The sequence below is a fragment of the Pseudophryne corroboree genome, chromosome 5 (genome assembly GCF_028390025.1).
Source record: "Pseudophryne corroboree isolate aPseCor3 chromosome 5, aPseCor3.hap2, whole genome shotgun sequence".
Classification (NCBI taxonomy): domain Eukaryota; kingdom Metazoa; phylum Chordata; class Amphibia; order Anura; family Myobatrachidae; genus Pseudophryne; species Pseudophryne corroboree.
In genome coordinates, this window is record NC_086448.1 from 446836571 (window position 1) to 446852750 (window position 16180).

The following is a 16180-nucleotide window of genomic DNA, read 5'->3' on the forward strand; positions in this document are numbered from 1 at the left end:
TACCGACACACCGCACACACACAGGGAATGCTCTGACTGAGGACAGGACACCACACAGCCCTTTGGGGAGACAGAGAGAGAGTATGCCAGCACACACCAGAGCGCTATATAATTTAGGGATTAACACTATATTGAGTGAATTTTTCCCAATAGCTGCTTGTATATACAATATTGCGCCTAAATTTAGTGCCCCCCCTCTCTTTTTAACCCTTTGAGCCAGCAAACTACAGGGGAGAGCCTGGGGAGCTGTCTTCCAGCTGCACTGTGAAGAGAAAATGGCGCCAGTGTGCTGAGGGAGATAGCCCCGCCCCTTTTTCGCAGACTTTTCTCCCGCTTTGTTATGGATACTGGCAGGGGTATTTATCACATATATAGCCTCTGGGGCTATATATTGTGATATATTTGCCAGCCAAGGTGTTTTTATTGCTGCTCAGGGCGCCCCCCCCAGCGCCCTGCACCCTCAGTGACCGGAGTGTGAAGTGTGTATGAGGAGCAATGGTGCACAGCTGCAGTGATGTGCGCTACCTTGGTGAAGACTGATGTCTTCTGCCGCCGATTTTCCGGACCTCTTCTTGCTTCTGGCTCTGTAAGGGGGACGGCGGCGCGGCTCCGGGAACGAACACCAAGGACGGGTCCTGCGGTCGATCCCTCTGGAGCTAATGGTGTCCAGTAGCCTAAGAAGCCCAAGCTAGCTGCAAGCAGGTAGGTTCGCTTCTTCTCCCCTTAGTCCCTCGATGCAGTGAGCCTGTTGCCAGCAGGTCTCACTGTAAAATAAAAAACCTAAAATAAACTTTCTTTCTAGGAGCTCAGGAGAGCCCCTAGTGTGCATCCAGCTCGGCCGGGCACAGAAATCTAACTGAGGTCTGGAGGAGGGGCATAGGGGGAGGAGCCAGTGCACACCAGATAGTACCTAATCTTTCTTTTAGAGTGCCCAGTCTCCTGCGGAGCCCGTCTATTCCCCATGGTCCTTACGGAGTTCCCAGCATCCACTAGGACGTCAGAGAAAACAACTTACCTTTTTCAACATCCAATAGATATGGGCGGGATGTAATGCTGTCCGAGTTTGGCTGCCGTGCAGGATGCTGGCAGAAGTAGGACTTTTTTTTAAAGGGGCAATCACTTACAAGGCAAACCATGCCCTGTAAGTGATTGCCCTTTTTAAAAAAATGTCTGAGTTCGGCCGGCATCCTGCATGGCCGCCAAACTTGGCTGATATTGCATCCGGCCCATGGTGTTAATTCCTCTTCTACTTCTCCATCACATCCACGAAAAGAACTGTTCACCTGAGCTGGTCTGAGAGCCCATTCATCTGGGGACACACAGAAAATTTGCACTGGATGCTAGACAAAGACTTTGTAAGATTTCCTCCAAAAGTGGTCAACCATGATGAGCTGGAAGTGCCAGTAAGCTGTAGCCAGTTGGCTAAAATCCACTCAACAGTTATTCCTAAAATGGGACAGAGACTTAAATGGATTAGAATGTATGGCCAAGTAAATGGGAACCCTATAATTCTTTACTTCTAAACAGACTTCCTGGATCCCTTTTCTGTAGGGTACCTGCAGAGGTTTAGTAGCCATCCTCTGTTCAGCAGATACCCAATCCAGCAGAGAAGTGTTATGTAGACTTGGCCCCATAAAAACCACACCACTTTGCGATGCGGATAATGTATATCTTATTGGAACAGACTAACAGGGGTCACTACTCTGTTGAACTGGTTCAGGATGGTGCTTGGGTAGATATAAAAGCCTCTTGGTGGACCTGCCAAAAGCAGGAGAACATTAAGCTTGATGCCTTTTGCTCTGTCAGAGGAGTCAAGAATATGTGTGTCTGTGACGAGATAGAGCTCTGAAGGAGACAGTATTTATAGCCCATTAATCTTGTATATTCATAGTTGTTTGCAGAGGTACCAGGGATCTACAGTGGCACATAATGCATCGATAGGTAATCAACCGGCACTGATTTGGGTAAAAAAGCTAAACATTAGCCCAGTATACCCACAGTCCTCTCTAACTTATCATGTAATTTCATTTGCCCATTCATAATTATCCATAAATATTGTATTTTGTATTTTTCAAGTACATGTTACTTTCATGAAAATACTTTTCTTTAAAGAATAGTAATTTGGCAGAAAACATTTTAATAAAATATCTTTCTGAATTTAGTGTTTATCATGACAGTGACACAGAGAAGTTCAGCTTAATTGTCCCCTTGAGTTGCAGAGATAATTAATACCTTTATAAGGCCCATGTCAAGAGAAATTTGTCAGATTGACAGGGTGCCCACATAAGCTGTGTAGGATATTGAATTTAAACTTGCCCTTTTCTCTCCCTAGTAATTGCTGGCTTCTTCCCGGGCCACCTCTCCTTGCTGTCTGCAGCCTTGTGCACAACAACTGCACAGGTGAAAAGAGTGGCCACAGCAGCCCCCTGCAGCTGCCACTCCACTCCCTGCTCCACCTCACACTGCTCCCTTGACACGGAGCTCCGGCAGCGGGCTGAGCAGTAAAAATGTAACTACAAATCCCATGCCGCTTCCTTCTCTGGGTGGCTGGGTGCTGTATTTGTCCAGCACGTTAAGGTCCCAGTGCCACCTCTAAGATGGTGCCTGGGGCACCTGCCCCCTTAGACCACACCTCTCCCCCACCCCACTCCAGTTGCTGCCCTGGCTTGGGTCCCATACCCAAGATATCTTATTATGGTATGCAAATATTCCAAAATATGGAAACATCAATATCCAAAATACTTCTGGAGCCAGATGTAATGCTGTCCGTGTTTTGTAAATGATTGACGCTTTAAAAAAAAGTCCAGTCTCGGCTGGCAACCCGCATCTCCGGCCAACTCAGATGGCATTACATCCGTCCCCTGATCCTAATCATTTTGGATTTTGGGGACTCAACCAGGACCACCTTAACATATGGTCTCACTGGGCAATTGCCCAGGGGCCCATGATTCAAGAGGCCTTTGAGCAAGGCTGTTACCTCCGGAGTTTCTTGGGAGGCAGGTAGAGAATGCTGCATAGCTGTGCTGCTTGTGAATTACACACAGTTAGTGCAGCTTAGCAGCATTCTCTACTTGCCTCGCAGCCTGCAGCCAAGACAGTAAATTACTTTCAGAAGGCTGATTAGTGCATGGCTGGAGCTATCCACCAATCAGAGTGCAGCATTGCCTACATGGCCCCAAGCCTGCAGTCAGACAGTGAATGGCTGTCAGCATGCTGATTGGTGGATGGCTGGAACTATCCACCAATCAGAGTGCTTATAGCCATTGACTGTATGGAAGCATATGGAGAGATGGTGCAGGATTGCAAGAAGGGCATGCTATGAATTTTATTTATTTATTCCCTGTTAATGGGTGGGCAGAGACCCCAATGCATTGCTTTGCCCAAGGCCTGCAATGCTGTTAAGACTGCCCTGTACTCAGTCTGTATATAGAAGTATTCCAGTCAGTGTTGTAGCTATTTATACAAAACTTATTGCCAGGACTGTAACTACATATTACATTATAATCAGTTATGTCTTCTAAACAGATTTCTTTAGTAAGCAGCATCTTTGCTCCCTACTGCTGCATCAGCTCTTATGGAAGCTGTCCCTAATTGTTTATTGATATTGTGATTGTGATTTATTCTGGTAATGTGAAAGATACAAAATGCCATTGCTCCTATCATCCTTTTCAGCACTTTTCTATTGAAAGCTGTCATGGGTTAAATGAAAAATGTGTTCAGTTTTAGCAATGGTAAATGGATAAGAAAACATTATTTGCAGATTGAGGAGCTGATGTACTATAGAGTGGGATGCATTGGTGCTGATCCCATTCATACACAGCTCAGTCACATCTCTGCTTGTGAAACATAACATTTTCACAGCAGATAAGAACCACTTGGTCAATCTAGTCTGTCAATGTACACACACACTTACACACTAAGTGTCCCACAGGAGGGGAGGGGGGGGGGGGGGGGGGGCAAGTGGTGAGAGCCTGTAAACACCACTCTTCTACTCAGCAAAGCAGCCGGTGATCACTAAATAGTGGCCACGGGGGGAAAGAGGAAGGGGGAGCCAGGGAGAGCTAACATGAGGATAACAGGGGGTGTGAAGTGAGGCAACACCACCTCCATCTGAGGCCCCACCACCTTTATCCAAGGCTCCACCCCTTTTTCTGGCACAGGCACACTGGGTCCGCATCTACAGTTACTAAAGTTGAGAGGCATGCATATGTACCTTGTTTGCACCAGAAGATTTGGCTTGGCAGTGTTAGCTGTAAATACTAAAGTTACAGTAGAAACATAGAATTTGATGGCAGATAAGAACCACTTGGCCCATCTAGTCTGCCCCTTTTTGTTTTTTACCATATTTTTAGCTCAAACCTTATATGATCCCTATTTCTGTGTAAGGATATCCTTATTTCTATCCCATGCATGTTTAAATTGCTCTACTGCCTTAGCCTCTACCACCTCTGATGTAAGGCTATTTCACTTGCCCACTGTCAGGAATCTGCATTCTCCATCGCATCACTTACTGTGGAACTACAGGTTCCAGTTCCGTTTCCAGTTCAGTTCAGTTCCAGTTCCAGTTTTCAGTCTACTGCAGCCTGGAGTACACAGTGCTTCAGCTAACTCACAGCTGATCTGAACACCCAATCCAGCGGGGTGTGTTCTCACAGAGATGCAACATCCAATCATCACAGACCAAGGGGTATAAACTCCAGTTCCTGGCTCAGTCTCATCGCCTTGGACAACGCGTGAATTAGCATACTGTATTTCAGTGTGGCACCTTAAAAAGATCAGGAGCTTTTTCTGTGACCTATGAAAAAAGTATTTTATCCAACACTAAAGCCCGTACACACTGGGCGACCTTTTCTAATTAGCAATCAGCACTATATCGCAGATTGCTAATTAGGGGAGATCGCCAGTGCATACACACTGAACGATATAATTGAACGATATCGTTCAGTAACATCATCCCCCGTACTACCCGAACATGCAGCTCAAAGATATATTTATAATTCAGCTGCATGTTGAGTAGATAATGCCTGAATGAGAATGAAACTCGGATGTGCGCATCGTTCATCAATACACACTAGACGATATGAACAAAGATTGTCATTGTTCATATGGTCTAGTGTATTGCCCAGTGTGTACGGGGCTTTAGTTAACAATTGCACTACACTCTAAACATCAAAATTAATGTTACATGATTCTGAAAATAAGAATTTACTCACCGGTAATTCTATTTCTCGTAGTCCGTAGTGGATGCTGGGAACTCCGTAAGGACCATGGGGAATAGACAGGCTCCACAGGAGACTGGGCACTCTAAAAGAAAGATTAGGTACTATCTGGTGTGCACTGGCTCCTCCCTCTATGCCCCTCCTCCAGACCTCAGTTAAGGAAACTGTGCCCGGAAGAGCTGACACAACAAGGAAAGGATTTGGAATCCAGGGTAAGACTCATACCAGCCACACCAATCACACTGTACAACTTGTGATAACCATACCCAGTTAACAGTATGAACAACAACTGAGCCTCAGTAACAGATGGCTCATAACAATAACCCTTAAGTTAAGCAATAACTATATACATGTATTGCAGAGAGTCCGCACTTGGGACGGGCGCCCAGCATCCACTACGGACTACGAGAAATAGAATTACCGGTGAGTAAATTCTTATTTTCTCTGACGTCCTAGTGGATGCTGGGAACTCCGTAAGGACCATGGGGAATATACCAAAGCTCCCAAACTGGCGGGAGAGTGCGGATGACTCTGCAGCACCGAATGAGCAAAGGCAAGGTCCTCCTCAGCCAGGGTATCAAACTTGTAGAACTTAGCAAATGTGTTTGAACCCGACCAAGTAGCAGCTCGGCAAAGCTGTAAAGCCGAGACCCCTCGGGCAGCCGCCCAAGAAGAGCCCACCTTCCTTGTGGAATGGGCTTTTACCGATTTAGGATGCGGTAACCCTGCCGCAGAATGAGCTTGCTGAATCGTGTTACAGATCCAGTGCGCAATAGTTTGCTTTGAAGCAGGAGCACCCAGCTTGTTGGGTGCATGCAGGATAAACAGCGAGTCAGTTTTCCTGACTCCAGCCGTCCTGGCTACATAGATTTTCAAAGCCCTGACTACATCCAGTAACTTGGGAGTCCTCCAAGTCCCGAGTAGCCGCAGGCACCACAATAGGTTGGTTAAAATGAAACGCTGATACCACCTTAGGGAGAAATTGGGGACGAGTCCTCAATTCTGCCCTGTCCATATGGAAGATCAGATAAGGGCTTTTACATGACAAAGCCGCCAATTCTGACACACGCCTAGCCGAAGCTAAGGCCAATAGCATGACCACTTTCCACGTGAGATATTTTAGCTCCACGGTCTTAAGTGGCTCAAATCAGTGGGATTTCAGGAAATCCAACACAACGTTAAGATCCCAAGGTGCCACTGGAGGCACAAACGGGGGCTGAATATGCAGCACTCCCTTAACAAACGTCTGAACTTCAGGCAGTGAAGCCAGTTCTTTTTGAAAGAAAATAGATAGGGCCGAAATCTGGACCTTTATGGACCCCAATTTTAGGCCCATAGTCACTCCTGACTGTAGGAAGTGCAGAAATCGCCCCAGCTGGAATTCCTCTGTTGGGGCCTTCCTGGCCTCACACCAAGCAACATATTTCCGCCATATGCGGTGATAATGATTTGCTGTCACATCCTTCCTAGCTTTTATCAGCGTAGGAATCACTTCATCTGGAATTCCCTTTTCCGCTAGGATCCGGCGTTCAACCGCCATGCCGTCAAACGCAGCCGCGGTAAGTCTTGGAACAGACAGGGCCCCTGCTGTAACAGGTCCTGTCTGAGAGGCAGAGGCCATGGGTCCTCTGAGATCATTTCTTGTAGTTCTGGGTACCAAGTTCTTCTTGGCCAATCCGGAACGATGAGTATAGTTCTTACTCCTCTCTTTCTTACTATCCTCAGTACCTTGGGTATGAGAGGAAGAGGAGGGAACACATAAACCGACTGGTACACCCACAGTGTCACTAGTGCGTCCACAGCTATCGCCTGAGGGTCCCTTGACCTGGCGCAATATTTTTTTTAGCTTTTTGTTGAGGCGGGACGCCATCATGTCCACCTGTGGCCGTTCCCAATGGTTTACAATCTGCGTGAAGACTTCTGGATGAAGTCCCCACTCTCCCGGGTGGAGGTCATGCCTGCTGAGGAAATCTGCTTCCCAGTTGTCCACTCCCGGAATGAACACTGCTGACAGTGCTAGCACGTGATTCTCCGCCCATCGAAGAATCCTTGTGGCTTCTGCCATCGCCATCCTGCTTCTTGTGCCGCCCTGGCGGTTTACATGGGCGACCGCCGTGATGTTGTCTGATTGAATCAGCACTGGTTGGTTTTGAAGCAGGGGCTCTGCTTGACTCAGGGCGTTGTAAATGGCCCTTAGTTCCAGTATATTTATGTGTAGTGAAGTCTCCTGACTTGACCACTGTCCTTGGAAGTTCCTTCCCTGAGTGACTGCCCCCCATCCTCGGAGGCTTGCATCCGTGGTCACCAGGACCCAGTCCTGTATGCCGAATCTGCGGCCCTCGAGAAGATGAGCACTCTGCAGCCACCACAGCAGAGACACCCTGGCCCTTGGGGACAGGGTGATCAACTGATGCATCTGAAGATGCGATCCGGACCATTTGTCTAACAGATCCCACTGAAAGATCCTTGCATGGAACCTGCCGAAGGGAATTGCTTCGTAGGAAGCCACCATCTTTCCCAGGACTCGCGTGCAGTGATGCACCGACACCTGTTTTGGTTTCAGGAGGTCCCTGACCAGAGATGACAATTCCTGGGCCTTCTCCACCGGGAGAAACACCTTCTTCTGTTCTGTGTCCAGAATCATGCCCAGGAAAAGCAGACGCGTCGCAGGAATCAGCTGCGACTTTGGGATATTCAGAATCCAGCCGTGCTGTTGCAACACTTCCCGAGAGAGTGCTACGCTGACTAACAACTGCTCTCTGGACCTCGCCTTTATAAGGAGATCGTCCAAGTACGGGATAATTATAACTCCCTTCTTCCGAAGGAGTATCATCATTTCGGCCATTACCTTGGTAAATACTCTCGGTGCCGTGGACAGACCAAACGGCAACGTCTGGAATTGGTAATGACAATCCTGTACCACAAACCTGAGGTACTCCTGGTGAGGTGGGTAAATGGGGACATGCAAGTAAGCATCCTTGATGTCCAGTGACACCATAAAATCCCCCTCTTCCAGGCTTGCAATAACCGCCCTGAGCGATTCCATTTTGAACTTGAACTTCCTTATATAAGTGTTCAAGGATTTTAAATTCAGAATGGGTCTCACCGAACCGTCTGGTTGCGGTACCACAAACATTGTGGAATAGTAACCCCATCCCTGTTGAAGGAGGGGAACCTTGATTATCACCTGCTGGAGGTACAGCTTGTGAATTGCCGCCAGTACGACCTCCCTTTCCCTGGGAGCAGCTGGCAAGGCTGATTTGAGGTAACGGCGAGGGGGAGTCGCCTCTAACTCCAGCTTGTATCCCTGAGATACAATTTGTACAGCCCAGAGATCCACATGTGAGCGAACCCACTGGTTGCTGAAGTTTCGGAGACGCGCCCCCACCGCACCTGGCTCCGCCTGTGGAGTCCCAGCGTCATGCGGTGGACTTAGTGGAAGCGGGGGAGGATTTTTGTTCCTGGGAACTGGCTGCCTGGTGCAGCTTCTTTCCTCTACCCCTGCCTCTGGGCAGAAAGGATGCGCCTCTGACCCGCTTGCCTTTCTGAGGCCGAAAGGACTGTACATGATAATACGGTGCTTTCTTAGGCTGTGAGGGAACCTGAGGTAAAAAAGTTGACTTCCCAGCTGTTGCTGTGGATACGAGGTCCGAGAGACCGTCCCCAAACAATTCCTCACCCTTATAAGGCAAAACCTCCATGTGTCTTTTAGAATCAGCATCACCTGTCCACTGCCGAGTCCATAAAACTCTCCTGGCAGAAATGGACATTGCATTAATTCTAGATGCCAGCAGGCAAATGTCCCTCTGTGCATCCCGCATATATAAGACGACGTCTTTTATATGTTCTATGGTTAGCAAAATAGTATCCCTGTCGAGGGAATCAATGTTGTCTGACAGGGTATCAGACCATGCTGCTGCAGCACTACACATCCATGCTGAAGCAATAGCAGGTCTCAGTATAGTACCCGAGTGTGTATACACAGACTTCAGGATAGCTTCCTGCTTTCTATCCGCAGGCTCCTTTAGGGCGGCCATATCCTGAGACGGCAGTGCCACCCTTTTTGATAAGCGTGTGAGCGCCTTGTCCACCCTAGGGGATGTTTCCCAACGTAACCTGTCCGTTGGCGGGAAAGGGTACGCCATCAGTAACCTCTTAGAAATCACTAGTTTCTTATCGGGGGAACTCCACGCTTCTTTACACAATTCATTTAATTCATCAGATGGGGGAAAAGACACTGGCTGCTTTTTCTCCCCAAACATAATACCCTTCTTGGTAGTAACCGGGTTAACATCAGAAATGTGCAATACATTTTTCATTGCAGTAATCATGCATCGGATGGCCTTTGTAGACTGTACATTTGTCTCATCCTCATCTACACTGGAGTCAGACTCCGTGTCGACATCTGTGTCTACCATCTGAGCTAGCGGGCGTTTATGAGCCCCTGATGGCCTCTGAGATGCCTGGGCAGGCGCGGGCTGAGATCCCGGCTGTCCCAAGGCTGCTGCGTCATCGAACCTTTTATGTAAGGAGTTGACACTGTCTGTTAGACTTTCCACATATCCATCCAATACGGTGTCTGCCCCGTCGGGGGCGACACCACACTTATCTGCCCCTGCTCCGCCTCCACGTAACCCTCCTCATCAAACATGTCGACACAGCCGTACCGACACACCGCACACACACAGGGAATGCTCAGACTGAGGACAGGACCCCACAAAGTCCGTCGGGGAGACAGAGAGAGAGTATGCCAGCACACACCACAGCGCTATATAACACAGGGATTTACACTATAATGAGTGATTTTTCCCAATAGCTGCTTTTTATCCTTTTTGCGCCTAAATGTATGTGCCCCCCCCTCTCTTTTTTACCCTTCTTGTACAGGATACTGCAGGGGAGAGCCTGGGGAGCGTCCTTCCAGCGGAGCTGTGAAGAGAAAATGGCGCTGGTGTGCTGAGGAAGAAGGCCCCGCCCCCTCAGCGGCAGGCTTCTCCCGCGTTTTGTATAGCTTAATGGCGGGGCTTTTTACACATATACAGTTTTCCAGACTGTATTATGTGTATTTAGTGCCAAAAGGTATTCTTATTGCTGCCCAGGGCGCCCCCCCCCCCCCCCAGCGCCCTGCACCCTACAGTGACCGGAGTGTGTGGTGTGCAGTGGGAGCAATGGCGCACAGCTGCAGTGCTGTGCGCTACCTTAATGAAGACCGGAGTCTTCTGCCGCCGATTTCATCTCCTTCTCTTCTGTCTTCTGGCTCTGCAATGGGGACGGCGGCGCGGCTCTGGGAACGGACGATCGAGGTCAGGCCCTGTGTTCGAACCCTCTGGAGCTAATGGTGTCCAGTAGCCTAAGAAGCACAAGCTAGCTGCACGCAGGTAGGTTTGCTTCTCTCCCCTCAGTCCCACGTAGCATTGAGTCTGTTGCCAGCAGATCTCACTGAAAATAAAAAACCTAACAAATACTTTCTTTCTAGCAAGCTCAGGAGAGCCCACTAGGAGCACCCAGCTCTGGCCGGGCACAGATTCTAACTGAGGTCTGGAGGAGGGGCATAGAGGGAGGAGCCAGTGCACACCAGATAGTACCTAATCTTTCTTTTAGAGTGCCCAGTCTCCTGCGGTGCCCGTCTATTCCCCATGGTCCTTACGGAGTTCCCAGCATCCACTAGGACTTCAGAGAAATACTGGATACAGTTTAGGAACACTGTAGTTACAGAGCTGCAAAAACGTTTTGTTTTTAGGTGATGATGCCTCTATAATACGGACAGGCCCGGCGACAGGGGGGGTCAAAGGGGACACCTGTACCGGGCCCCGAGGGTTGGAGGGGCCCCATGAATCAGGGAAATAAAATATAGGACGCACTGCCTATTTGAAGTGAATGCCTGCCCAGCTGCCAGTCACCGAAAAAATTAATTAAGTGTCCAGTCAGAAGCCGCAATACCTCCTTCCGCGCCTCCCCCTCCTTACCCTGTCACTTGGTATGGTCCCATACCGTGGCACTAACGTCGTGACGTCATGAGGCTGGCCCGCCGGCACTTCCCTGTCTCCTGCCTCCGCTGAGGAGCAGTCCAGAAGCTGTGCACAACCTCCCGCTGCCGGCCTGGCCACTGGTGTGTGACACTCGGAGGGAGAAGATTGCAGCAGCTTCCCCGCATTGCTACACACGAGAGAGACACCCTAGCTGTGGTGACAGTGAGTCCTTTCTGGACAGTCTATGTCTGCTTCACAGTATGTGTGTGTGTGTATACAGTATATGTGATGTGTATGTATGTAGGTATGTGTATAAGTGTGTTTGTGCTCCAGTAACGGACACAGTGCACTTTTGTTGTGTGTTTTCCATCTATGTATTGTAGTGTTTCAGTATATGCACAAATCTAGTGCCTTGTATTTGGTGATGCCTGTATTGGCACATGCAGGTTAGGGATATTTAGGGAGTGGGACGGAGGGGAGGGGGGCCCCAGAGATATCAGTGTAACGGGCCCCAAGATTTCTGTTGCCGGCCCTGAATACGGAGTGAGGGGAAAATGCCGTGATCTCTGCAAAACCATCCAGTTGCACATACTGTACTATCTCTTTCCTAGGCTAACTTGACGCTGCAAGGAGCCAGGCTTGCAGTTGCCCAAGCAGAGTTGAATAATGCTCAGAGCCAACTTGATGCCAAACAGAGAGAACTGGACGACGTGCAAGCGATGTATGATGCAGCAATGAGGGAGAAGCAGACGCTGCTGGATGATGCAGATGCATGCAGGAGGAAAATGGTCAATGCTACGGCACTGATTGAGGGGCTTGGAGGGGAGAAAGTAAGAAACCTATCTCATGATTCAGCCTTTGGCTGATTATATAACTAGAGTTTTACTTGTTATTGTTTTCCAAACAAATAAAGGGACATATGAGAACTCATAAGTGCTTTCAATTCTTCCCTCCTAGGTGCGATGGACAGAAAGCAGCAAAAATTTTCAGAATCAAATCATTCGACTAGTAGGGGATGTTCTTTTGGCCACTGGCTTCCTCTCCTATAGTGGCCCATTTAACCAGGAGTACCGTACTTTCTTACTACAGCTATGGAAGAAGGAGATGAACCATAACAGAATACCATACAGTGATGTAAGTATGTTACACAGGTGAAGATCTTTTTAGCTGCTTCACAAATTCGCAATGAAGCCATTTTGCACAGATTTTGTCAAAATCCACTCACACCTTATTGAGTTGGGCGGTAGATCTCTGGTTGCGATATTATTTCATTTGTATGTTTATTGTCACTAGCCAATCACAGCTTAAATACATCCTGCAACTGGTACTGCTCACATTGCCCTCCACATACAGTATATGTTGCTTAACTGCCACACTGTAATGTGTGTTGTATTATTCATTTAATACATACTGTATGTTTTATATTATTCATTTAATACAAATACAGGATTGGTTTTATATGTGTTATATTATTCATTTAATACAAATACAGGATTGGTTTTATATGTGTTATATTATTCATTTAATACCTATGAAGAATTAGTTTTAAAAATATTAAACTCTTAATTCAAAAATTATTTAGCGGCCAGACAATTTTCTCATTGGGAGAAATCTCTTGGATAAGTGATTAAGCAATTATGACTGATTACATAGGGTCTAATCTTGAGAACAACTGATTAGAAAGAAGGGTTCTAATCTTGAGAACAGCTGTTAATGGTTATATTATTGTCATTGTTACAAAATTATGTTAATGAGAGAAGATATTTTCCCAGATCTCCTTTTTCATCTGATCTCATGTTTTTCATCTCTATCCTTACTGAAATCATGTCTCTCATTTACAGTACGGTACAAAAGTTTAAGGCAGGTGTGGAAAAATGCTGCAAAGTAAGAATGCTTTCAAAAATAGAAGTTTTAATAGTTTATTTTTATCAATTAACAAAATACAAAGTGGAAGAGAAATCTAAACCAAATAAATACTTGGTGTGACCACCCTTTGCCTTCAAAAGAGCATCTATTCTTTTAGGTACACTTGCACACAATTTTTGAAGGAACTCAGCAGGGAGGTTGTTTTAAACAGCTTGGAGAACTAATGACTAGATCTTGTGTGGGGGCCATATCATCACTCCAGGACTCCTTGTTCTTCTTTACGCTGAAGATAATTCTTAATGACATTGGCTATATGTTTAGGTTCATTGTCCTGCTGCTGATGTCTACCTGATGGTATTGCATGATGGATAAGCACCTGCCTGTATTTCTCAGTATTGAGAACACCATTAATCCTGACCAAATCCCCAACTTCATTTGCTAAAATGCAGCCCAAACTTGCAAGGAACCTCCACCATGCTTCACTGTTGCCTGCAAACGCACATTATTGTACCGCTCTCCTAGGCGAACAAACTGCCTTCTGTTACAGGTAGATATTTAAAATTTTGACTCGTCAGTCAAGAGCACCTGCTGCCATTTTTCTGCACCCCTGTTCCTTTTTTTTTTTTTTGTGCTTAGTTGAGTCACTTGGCCTTGTTCCCACATCAAAGGCTTGTCTTTTTTACCACAATTCTGCCATGAAGACCACTTCTGAACAGACTTCTATGAACAGTAGATGGGTGTACCTGGGTCCCACTGGTTTCTGCCAGTTCTGAGCTGATGGCACTGCTGGACATCTTCTAATTTAGAAGGAAAGTAAGCATGATGCATCTTTCGTCTGAAGGTTCCTTGGCCAACCACTGCATCTATGGTCCTAAACATTGCCAATTCTTTGTGCCTCTTCAAAAGAGCTTGAACAGCACATCTTGACTCCCCAGTCGGCTTTGAAATCTTTGCTTGGGAGAGCTAATGCAATATGCAATATTGCTGATTTTTCTATTGCTGATGCAATATAACTACCTTGTGGCTTGTTGATGGGCTCAGTCTTGCCACGGTGTATGACCTGTGACATGAAACTGTCTTCTACAACCTCGCCTTTGTAGCAGAGTTTGGCTGTTCCTCACCCAGTTTTAAGCCTCATACACAAAAAAAATTCTAACACTTCTATTTTTTTAAAGCATTCTTACTTTTCAACATTTAAGTATTGTATATCTCTTTAGGGCCTCTAACCATGCTAAATAAATGCAGTACACTTGTCAAGTATGATATTTCCTTTTTTTGTGTTAATGGATAACAGACTGTCCCAGTCTACCGACCATAAGGACTACAACAAAAGGGATAGAAATATAAAGGTAGATTTATACCCCTTTTACACCGCCAGCTTTGAACACGGGCTATTGCACATGAGTGTGCATAACCCATAATGCTGAGCGGTGTAAAATGGGCCAGTTGGAATAATCCGGGTCCAGTGACCCGGTATTCCAACTCGAGTAGCTTGCAGGTTGGAACACGGTTCAACCCGGCTCGTTATGCTGTGTAAACGAGAAGCCTGGTCGATGCGACCCATTTCCCGTTTACTCTGTTTGGACGGGCGGCGCTTGGAGATCATGTGATCTCTAAGCGCTGCCCTCCGCCGCATCAACGGTGATGTCACCAACCCAGCAATATGCCGGGTTGGAAACAGCAGCGGCAAAGGGCCTGAGGCGGTTCGCAGCCGGGAAGCACCCATGTCAGGCTTCCTGGTGTGACCCGCCTCGGGGTGTAAAAGGGGTATTACTAAAGCTTCTAAAACAGACAAGTGGAAGTGTTGCCCATAGTCAGAGCCGGCCATAGGCATAGGCAGACTAGGCAATTGCCTAGGGCATTTGATATGCCTAGGGGCATCAGCAGCTTCTGCTGATTAAAATGGTGTGCAGCATGCCTATATTCTGTGTGTAGCATTTCGTATGCAGATACAGCCACAGTCTCAAACAGTATATAGGCATGCTGCATATCATTTTAATCAGCAGAAGCTGCTTGTGCATCCTAGCCACATAGCAATGCAAATAAGATGCATTTTCATTAAAAAAACAAGGTGCCCGACATTAGCACTGAGGCAAGATTTATGAGGACACATCTGTATCCAAGCAGAGGCAGAGGTCACAGTGTTAGTGGCAGTGTGAGTGCTGTGTGCATGTGAGTGGGTTGGTTGTGCAGTAGTGTTCAGAATATGTGTAAGGAGCATTATGTGTGTCATGTAAAAATGCATTAATAATGTGCAACATATGTGTAAGGGGCACTGTGTGTGTCATTATGTGTATAAGGGCATTAATAATGTGCGGCATATGTGTAACAGGGTACTACTGTATGTGTGTCATTATGTGTATAGGGGCACTAATAATGTGCAGCAAATGTGTAGGGGGCACTATGTGTGTCATTATGTGTATAAGGGCATTAATAATGTGCGGCATATGTGTAAGGGACATTATGTGTAAAAGGGCATTAATAAAGGTTGTCATAATGTGTAAGGGGCATTACTGTGTGGTATTATGTGTATAAGGTGCTCTACTATGTGTCATTGCATATAGAAAGGGCATTACTGTGTGGTCTAATGTGAATAAAGAACAATATGGTGTGGTGTAATGTGAATAAGGAGCAATTCAGTGTGATGTAATGTGAATAAGGGGCTTTACCGTGTGGAGTAATGTTTATAAGGTAAAGTGATACTACTGTGTGATTTAATATGAATTATGGACACTATCGCATGATCAAATGTGAATAAAATTGCAGTACTGTGTGGCGTAATTGGAATTGGGGGTACTATTGTGTGGCCATGCCCCTTGCCAGCAAAAACACACCCCTTTTTGGGCTGTGCGCCAAATGTGCGAATTGTTCCTATTTAATATATAGGGGGTACAAATACCAAAATAAGGACTGCTATAGGTGAGGGGTGATGGTGCTGGGAAAAAGGTGCAAGGTCAGAGGTGGAACCAGCGGTGGTGCTAGGGGGCACCAGCCAAAATCTTGCCTAGGGCATCATATTGGTTAGGGCCGGCTCTGCCCATAGTAACCAATAAGATTCTGTCTATAATTTTCAAGAATGCAGTAGAGAGAGGATTGCTAGAATCTAATTTGTTGCAGTGGAGAACACCC

At 46.7% G+C, this 16180-nt stretch overlaps 1 protein-coding gene across 1 annotated transcript in view; it reads left to right on the forward strand.

Moving 5' to 3' along the window:
- LOC134929613 (dynein axonemal heavy chain 5-like) overlaps window positions 1–16180 on the forward strand; it is an 837675-nt gene that overhangs the window by 589773 nt on the left and 231722 nt on the right. Inside the window, exons 61-62 of the mRNA XM_063925200.1 lie at window positions 11797–12015; window positions 12143–12319. Of these exons, the coding sequence (XP_063781270.1) occupies window positions 11797–12015; window positions 12143–12319 (396 nt within the window). The remainder of the gene's footprint in view (window positions 1–11796; window positions 12016–12142; window positions 12320–16180) is intronic.